Source organism: Ipomoea nil, unplaced genomic scaffold, assembly GCF_001879475.1.
Source record: "Ipomoea nil cultivar Tokyo-kokei standard unplaced genomic scaffold, Asagao_1.1 scaffold1237, whole genome shotgun sequence".
Taxonomy (NCBI): Eukaryota; Viridiplantae; Streptophyta; class Magnoliopsida; order Solanales; family Convolvulaceae; genus Ipomoea; species Ipomoea nil.
The window spans coordinates 1585633-1595174 of record NW_017617665.1 but is presented as its reverse complement, the minus strand read 5'-3'; the positions used below and the strand labels follow the sequence as shown (position 1 = coordinate 1595174).

General features: G+C 31.2%; 1 protein-coding gene across 1 annotated transcript; it reads left to right on the top strand.

The window, feature by feature from the left end:
• The first annotated feature begins 6536 nt into the window (after positions 1-6536).
• Positions 6537-9077, top strand: LOC109184018 (thylakoid lumenal 16.5 kDa protein, chloroplastic). The gene is made up of 4 exons (XM_019334051.1): positions 6537-7039; positions 8299-8438; positions 8592-8664; positions 8744-9077. The coding sequence occupies exons 1-4, from the start codon at positions 6667-6669 to the stop codon at positions 8851-8853; spliced, it is 696 nt and encodes a 231-aa protein (XP_019189596.1). The 5' UTR covers positions 6537-6666; the 3' UTR covers positions 8854-9077.
• Positions 9078-9542: the final 465 nt, after the last annotated feature.

The following is a 9542-nucleotide window of genomic DNA, read 5'->3' as shown; positions in this document are numbered from 1 at the left end:
GAAAAAAAAAAGAGAACAAGAAAAAAAAAAAGACTTATAAATATACAACCATGCTCACTAAATATCCTTAAGTCAAAAACAAAATTGCAATAATAATAAATGTTTTCACCATAAATATCTATTTGTGGCAAATGATCGTAAGAAGGTAAATTAGTCTAGACTATCTTGTGCCCTAGTCGATAATCTTTTAACCCTAGCCGGTAAAGATTACAAGAAGGTAAATTAATTTAGATCACTTATACCTCACCTGCTTAAATAAAAAAAAAAAAGTTAATAAACAACTTGTATTGAGAGTCAAACTTAGAATTTGTGTTTATAAAACTATTTTTTTGATCAGTTTGATTGAGATTGCTCCATTACACGTTTAAATCTCTACTAAGTGGGGTTTGATTTAATTAGTCACTCATTTTATGTGAAACTGATACATTGATGTGTCGATACACGCATACCAGTCCCTTTTGTCACGTCATTCGTCAACATTATTGAGTACAAATCTAATTACTTACGTATTTAGGTGATTTGAGTTTATTTCACTACTGGTCCCTGATTATTATACATGAATCATATTTAGTTTTTAATATTAATTTTTGTTTTAAGTAGACTAATGATTATGTAACTTGTATCTCATTTGATTTTGTTGTCCAATTTATTAGCTAACTTTTACCAGAAGTGCTCATTTCGAAAGAACACTGCATTTGTTTCTTCAAGAAAGAGCACTTACAGAAAGGAGTACTGCATTTGCTTCTTCCGGAAGGAGCACTGCATTTATTTATTTACTTATTTCGAAAGGAACACTTCTGACAATAATAATTGGCGGACGGTATGACCAAATGTGATACAAATTACATAGCCATGCACCTAATTAAAAAAATTTAATAGTCAAGGACCAAATGTGATTCATGTATAATAGTCTGGGGACCAAAAATGAAATTTATTCTATCTAGTTTATTATTCATGAGTTAAATTAATTTTTTTACTGCTTACTTTCTAATTTTTTTTAAAAAAATTTTTAATTTAAAATTTTGTGTTTAACCGTATTTTCAATGTAATTTTAAAATATATAAATTTTATATATTAATACTAAATCAAATATTACAACAAAAATTGAATCGTAAATAACTTAAATTAAGTCTCATTAACTGAACTAAATGCATAAAATGAAACAGAGAGCGTAAAAAAATGAGCGGGTCTAGCGTGGTCTCTCCTCTAGTCCTAGTTACGTAAACATATGTTCATAATTTTATAATTTCACATTCTGAAGGTATAGTTATGAAGTTATGGATGTGTAGTTATGCAATTCTAAATGTATAGTTATTAAGTTATGGATGTATAGTTATGCATGCAATTCTGAATGTATAGTTATGAAGTTATGGATATGTAGTTATGCAATTCTGAATGTATAGTTATGAAATTATGGATGTATAGTTAAAATTATGCACAACATAACGCTCTATCCTTCTGATGTGTCACAGTCTTCTTCACTTTTTTTGATTAACACAATTAAATTTTGGCATGATATATATAACTTTCTTTATATTAATAATGGAATGTGTAATTTATAATGCGTTTTATATTCGAATTGTTTTATCAAATTAATTATGTTTCATATTTTGTTATAAATATTTTTATAAAATTTTAATATGTTTTATTTTTCGCTATATCCAACAATATTTATTGTTATACTTTTTAAGTATTTCATTTTTTTTAAACATTCTTTTTTATTTTAATTTTTTTTCCCTCACTAAAAAATTTTTCTGAATCCACCATTGAATCCATCCTTACTTCTTTGCCTCCCCTCAACATATTTTCTGGCTCCGTCCCTGCTTGTTAGACTCTATTATTAAACATACACACACGTGCCATATATATATATATATATATATATATATATATATATATATATATATATATATATATATATATATATATATATATATGGGTTCCCGTGTGATTGGCCTTTTCAGGTGCGGTTGTGCGGTTGCTTAAGTGCGTGGTTTATGCGCTTAAGGTGCGTTAGTATTGAAATTTAAAGTGCGTCAACTAAAGCTTTATGTGCGTGGTTTTCCTTGCGTTGTTTTCCATTCTAAGGTGCATGATTTGTATATTTAAGGTGCGTCAATTTTTGAAATTTAAAGTGCGTCATTTTAAAACTTTAGGTGAGTAGTTTGTGTTCTTAAAGTGCTTTGTTTGTATACTTAAGGTGCGTGGTTTGTGGATATATATAATATGATGGGTTTGAACTCCTGATATCATATTTAGACGATTTATGTCCCTACCATTTGAGCCAATGCTTTTCAATTAAAGACTTGAACATTGAATTCGAGATTTTATATATGAAAATCAAACTGCTCAAACCTATATAGCCTTGGTAGTGTGTATATATATGTGTACATACACACATATATATATAGAGAGAGAAAAGGAGTGGGAAGGGAGTAATGGATTCTCTTTTTGGGCATTGGCAAAGACACTGATCCACGCAAGGGGAATCTGCTTTTGACATGCATTCCAATTCTCACGGTTCAAATAAATTAAAGAGAATATATATATATATATATATATATATATATATATATATATATATATATATATATAGGGTAGGGTTCCAGTGAGAACACGTGCTTAGGTGAGAACATTAGAACACATCATGTATATCCATCTAATATTTTTTAATGGTATAAATTAGATTAAGTGTATGCGAACGCGCATTAAATGTGTGTAAACACACTTAGTCGCGTTTGCACACATTTAATGCGCGTTCACACACACTTAATCTAATCTAGACCATTAAAAAATATTAGATGGAAGTACACGATTTGTTCTCACATTCTCAACAAAGCCGGTGTTCTCATATGATCTTATATATATAGGGAAGGGATCAGGTGCGGGTGGTGTTTTCCGTGCGGTTGTGCGGGTGTGCTCACATTAAGCATTACACTGGCGCACCTTAAGTACACAACAGACGCACATTAAACACACAAACAAAATACATTCAGAACACAAACGCACGCACCTTAAGCACAAAACTTACGCACCTTAAGCACAACCCTCACGCACATTAAGCACAAAAAAAAAAAAAAAAAAAAAACACACGCACCTTAAGTTTTAACAACAACCACTACTGGAAATTATGGAATTTCTGACAACCTAAAAGTGATCTTAAATCAAGTCGAAAGCCTTATTCCGACCATTTTTGGTATCCGGAAAAATCTTTATTGCTATTTCTGACAACTTTTTACTTTCGACTTGATTTAAGATCACTTTCAGGTGGTTGGAAATTTCATAATTTCCAGCAGTGAACTCACATTAAGTACACACTCACGTACATTAAGTACAAAACTCACGCACCTTAAGCACAAAACTCATGCACTTTAAAATTTCAACAACTTACATTAAGTACACACTCATACACATTAAGCACATAACTCACGCACCCTTGGCACAAGACTCACGCACATTAAGTACAAAACTCACGTACATTAACCAACCGCACAACCTCACGGGAAGCATTCACCCGCACTGGAACTTAAACATATATATATATATATATATATATATATATATATATATATATATATATATATATATATATGTGTGTGTGTGTGTGTGTGTGTGTGTGTGTGTGTGTATATATGTCTGAAGGGAGTTTACGCGTGATTGAAGCATGATTTTAGTCAAAGTATGTCATACACAAGAATATAATTTATTAATTACATAATCTCAAGTAGTGATCACATATTTTCTTGTCAAAAAAAAAAAAAAAAAAAAGAAGGGGAGAGAACTACGTACCTTTGGAATGATTACCTAACATATGCGCTAACACTAGAGCATCCACATTAAAATTTTTTAGAATTTTTGGCAGAACAAAAAACTTGAGTGGGATTTTTAGACTAATTGACGGTAAGATTTTTAGTAAGATTTTACTCCTACAAATAACAATTTTTTGTTGGATGCAGCGAAAGGGAAAAGAAGTGCACTGTGCGTGTTTCTCTCATTTCTATCGCTCCTCTCTCTTACTTAGCATACAAAAAATTCATAAAAAACTTCAACAAATGAGATTGCTCTTACATTTACGAGATGAACTAGTCTTGTCCACGAGATAAACTAGTCTTCGTTTTTGTGTTTTGTTGGGTATACCCCCGTTTATTTTCCAAAAAAAAAATGAGATTGCTCTTACATCTCCTCCCTACTTAATTTGTACTCTGCAAATTCCTGAATTCCGTATAGATAGATCGTGGGCTGTCATAATTGAGAGGCCCACTTTGTTTAATGGGTCAAATAGCCCATTAACATTGTGGACATGCACTTTCATTCTGTTTACTCACTTTTAATTGCAATTTAATTCTTCTTTTTATTTTATTATTATTTCTTTTAAAAAACTTTGTATGAACAATATCTATTGCTAAGCACATTGTGCTAAGATATATTTTTGTAACTCTTTTTTTGGAAAGGTTACAGGATCAAACCCTGATGGTGAGATATTATAGAAAAAGTATATGTTCTATTGGGGTGGCCTAGTCACGGTTTTTTACAGCAATTATACTGTGGACATGGTCCAAAACGACAGACACTATAATGTATCTAAACTAATAATGTCTCACGTATTATTTTTATTGTATTAACAAATGAAACTGTAGTGTATACAAAATGAAACTGAATAACAATTTCACATATTTGAGTGTATATTGTCCAGCGAAACTGTAGTTATATCAAAATGATATTGTAGTTGTGTTGAAATGAAACTGCAATGTATTTGATGCTTGGACCACAATGCATTGTGGACTGCGGTCCACAGTATAATTTGCCCGGTTTTTATGATTCCTCCATTTTATTTGTTTACTTACATTGTATAAACTAGTATTTTTCCCGTGCGATGCACGAACACAATTTTGGAAGTATTGTTTTAATGTTATGATACTAAGTAGATATAATTTTATTAAACTACAAATATAACTATACAATGTTATATATATATATATATATATATATATATATATATATATATATATATATATATATATATATATATATATATATATATATATATATATAATTTAACTACAAAATGTAAAACTTATTCATTTTAAAAAGTTTATCTATGCAAGAACTATGTTATTTTTATATAGGGATTTCTCCTTTTTTTTTTTTTTTTTTTTTTTTACATATATATATATATATATATATATATAAAGTCCAATTATAATTGAGGTGTGGTTCAATTATAATTAACATTAAATACAAATCAAGATCTCTTTATACACGTAATATTATCGTTTAAAAGTTTCATCTAATTTTAGTATTTAATGAATTTATAATTTTGTATATACTTTTTAGCTTGTATCTTATATGTTGCATAAACCCAACAATCTTTTCATATATAAATATAAATAAATAAATAAATAAATAAATAAATAAATAAATAAATATATATATATATATATATATATATATATATATATATATATATATATATATATATATATATATATATATATATATATATATATATATATATGTAAACTTATTTTTGGGCATTACAAAAATAAATAAATAAAAATCAATTAACATTTTTTATAATATAATAAAAATAGAATTTTTAATATAACAAATGTTGGGTCAATACATGATTATATTTTTTTTATTTATAGCACAAAGCTAATTCAATACCTAAAATCCATTAAACCCATATTGACTATTTTTTTCCGCTAATATTATTGTTATTCTTTATAGTAAAGATTTATGGTTAATTAATGATTGTTATCTTTTATTTTTTATTTTTGAATCAATCGGAGGAAAGAAACCTCACAATACAAACCTAACCCAAAAGGTAGAAACTACATGGTTGGGAACCCCAAGCAATTATCCAAAGTCCAAATGATTGTTGGGTGTGTTTCGTTCGTGCAAGAAAATCGGAATCACAATGAGAATTTAATATTTGATAATGATAATGAGTTGTGGTGAATGTATTTTGTATATTTAGTAGTAAAGTGAAATTGCAACATTTTTACATGTCTAAATAATCGTGGTGAGTTCTATTAAATAACATAAATGTAATATTTTTCAGTGTACAAAATAAAAATAGTTATGAAAGAAGTGGTTGATGAATGGAGCAAGTTCAATCCATCACTTAAGGTCTTTTTAGTGCAATTTATCCTTCTGATGTGGTTTATGAGTTTCCCTCGAGATTCAAAAAAAAAAAAAAAAAAAAAAAAAGACTAGATAAAAATAGAAAATATTTAGTTCAAACTTCCCATAGTCAAAAGCAAAAATTTCTTTTATGGAAGAGTTCTATTACATGAATTCCCAAATTATACTCCCTCATTTGTACTCCCTAAGGTGGCAAACCAGGATTGGTTATTTTCAACATGTGGGTCCACAGAAAAGTGTCTACATCAAAAACATATGAGAGGGAGTACAAGTTGAGAGTATAAAATGGGAGTACACCAAGTATTTTCCTTTATGGAAGGTATAGAAGCTCCCTATTACGATCATAGATGACGAAAATGCCCTCATGCCACAAATCTCTTGAAACATGGAAATCCTGTAATCTTATCCTCTACACTCTCAAACTGCCACAACACCAAATTCTTTGCCACCAAAATAACAGAAAATAAACTAAGGCAAGACAAAAGATCAACCAAAAAAACTTCAAAAAATCAAAAAAAGATGGCAACTTTCTGTCTCTCAAATGCAAAATCCTTCCTCCCTTCACTCCAATCCTCTTTCCCATCTTCCCCTTCATCATCTTCACCATTATCAATTCATACCCAGAAGCCCAATTCAAGGAGACAGCTCATATGGTGCAAAGCTGTGAATGAATCGCATTTTCCCCCTCCAATTCTCATCTCCAAGAGAAGCCTGTACCTTAGCCTCACCACCACTTTGCTGCTCTCCTTGAGTGGCAGCCATGGCTGCTTTGATGCCAATGCTGCAATTCTTGAGGCTGATGATGATGAGGACTTGTTGCAGAAGGTGAAGCAGGACAGGAAGAAGAGGCTTGAGAGACAAGGGCTTATCAATTCCTCTGGTAAAGAGAGAGGTGAGAGTTCTTTCTTTTAAGGAAGATAAAGAGTAAACCCAAGAAAATGCATAGTTCATATGGAATTATGGAGATTTTGTTGTTTATACTAAGTTCTTGTTTGGATTTCAATAATTTCTTTTGTGGGTACAAATGCTGTAAGTCTGGGCTTGAATGTAGTAGATGTTTAGAAGGATAAACAAAATAACTTAAATGTCTTGTCTTAATTCATCTTAGTAATAGTTTAAACATTTAACCCAAGTGCAATGCTTAATTTGTAGTAGAATGTAGAAAAAAAAAATTGAACTTCTGATTGAGGTTTCAAGTTGGTTGCTGCAAATTTCTTGATTACTTGATTTCTGACCCTTTTAACCATGAAATGTTTGGCTAAGAATTTGAAAGTTTAGATTTTATCTGAGGAATGATGTATCCAATCAACATTTTACATTGTTCTCTCTCTCAGTATATGTTGGAAATGGTAAATAGTTCTTTCACTTCTTTGTTTTACTTTCCCTGATTGCTGCTGTATTATAAGCTAGGATTTCTAGTGTAAAGGCTATGAACAAAAGCACTTAGAATTTATGGTGGTTTGAGAAAATAAATTCACGCAAAGGGAACTCTTTGAAATTGCAATGATTTAGTTAACTTTGTAATTAGAAGACACCATGGCCAAAGGCCTTGTGGTCGAGCAGCATAACTGTGGCTATTTGAACCCCAGTGGGGGCATTGACTCTTTGTGCTTTAGTAGGTTGAGAAAGTATGTATGGACATATACTACAATGTAACAGAGTCAGTAGTACTCAAAAAAAAAAAAAAAAAAAAAAAGACACCATGAAAGAAACGAGACTATTTGTAGTAGTAGTAGTAGGAGGAGGGAAGCAATTTTGACACCCTGCTTGAATAAGGATTGGTTTAAGCACTATGATCTTTTAGTATAGGTTTGAAGAAATGATCTTCATTTTCTCTTTTTCGATGTTGTTGATATGTGCCCTCAATCTGGTGTAGAGGAACATTAGCTGCAAACTCCTAATTGATTGATTCTGGTCTAATATATGATCATATTAAACCAATGGAACCAGATTTAGAATGTTGTTCAAGAATATACTTCTTTCTCATTTTCAACATTGATCATATTTATGTCCTTTCTTCTATTGGAATATTAGCTGCTGATTCCTAATTGGTCGATTTGGTTTTCTGTATAGCTGATTAGCAGGATCTATGTTAATGTGTTTTTAGAAATGATACTGGAATTCATCTGATATTGCTAACTAGTTATGCAGGATACCTGCAAGATCTTGTCTACAAGCTGAGCAAAGTTGGCCAAGCCATTGAGAAAAATGATCTCCCAGCTGCAAGTGGTGTTCTCGGTCAAAATGTCGAGACAGATTGGGTTAAAAATGTTAATTCAGCCTTAACCAAGGTCTCTAGATCAATCACATTCTCGTTTCTTGCATGTGCTTCAAACTTTTTGCTGTCCTCTTGCTCTATCGAAAACAAGTCTTTCGGATTTTAGTTTCTTGTCCTTTTTTCTCCGAGGAATTTCTCACTTTTAAATGTTACTTTTCTCCAACAGTTCAGCATCAGCCCTGAGGAGAAGAGTGAGGTAGATGCTTTCAACTCATCGTTGGCTTCTCTAATTTCATCGGGTATGATGATTTCTTAAGACTATATTACGGGCATTTAGCATAAAGAGGCTTTAGTAACACGCAATATGATTTTCTGCAGTCATAAAGAACGACGTTGAAGCATCAAGAACATCGTTTGTAGCATCAGCAACTGCATTTGAGAAGTGGACAACCTTAACAGGTCTGGTTGGAGAGCTTAAAGGACTCTGAAGGGAAAAAGGAATGCTCATTTAGTATATCTAATGCGCCGAAGGCCATGGCTGACTCCAATTTTCCACTCGGATTTACTACATTGAGCTATGCATAGAATTAGTCTGCAGACAACAATGTTCAATGATCAGATTCTTGTTTACTACAGCTGAGTTTATCAGTATATTGTGTACCTCATTGTTTATCAAGGATATGGAGTAAATATTCTTTTGTTTTGAACTGAATATTCATTGTATTTCAAGTAAATATCCATCACAAAAGGCTCCCAAGAATGAGAATTCAAGAGTGGATCATGGAAGGTTAATGCAGCATCATTTTGGACACCCTGAATTCTGCTATAAGAAATGTATGATGACAAGGGAGCAACCTAACCAAGTTGGTCAGACTGTTGAATTGGTAATCATGAGATTTCAAATTCGACTTTTAGTAAGAACGGCCTATTGGCTTTCTTGATTTGACCTGGTTATATCGTGGACCAGGGTTCACAGTGGACCCTAGTCCACTACATAGAATTTGACTTCATAAGGTACATAATTTATGTTCATAATGCACAAAATTCATGTTCATTATATCGTGTTTATGTATGTGAATTATGAACATGAATTCTGTGCATTATGAACATGAATTCTGTGTTGGACCAGGGTTCACAGTGCGACCCTCCATGATATAACGATTGAGCTTAAGCTGGT

Bases quoted from the DNA above. Each gene is read 5' to 3' on its own strand.
- LOC109184018 (XM_019334051.1), top strand. From the start codon at position 6,667: ATGGCAACTTTCTGTCTCTCAAATGCAAAATCCTTCCTCCCTTCACTC. The intron at 8,439-8,591 runs GTCTCTAGATCA...TTTCTCCAACAG, and splicing joins TTAATTCAGCCTTAACCAAG to TTCAGCATCAGCCCTGAGGA. The intron at 8,665-8,743 runs GTATGATGATTT...GATTTTCTGCAG, and splicing joins GGCTTCTCTAATTTCATCGG to TCATAAAGAACGACGTTGAA.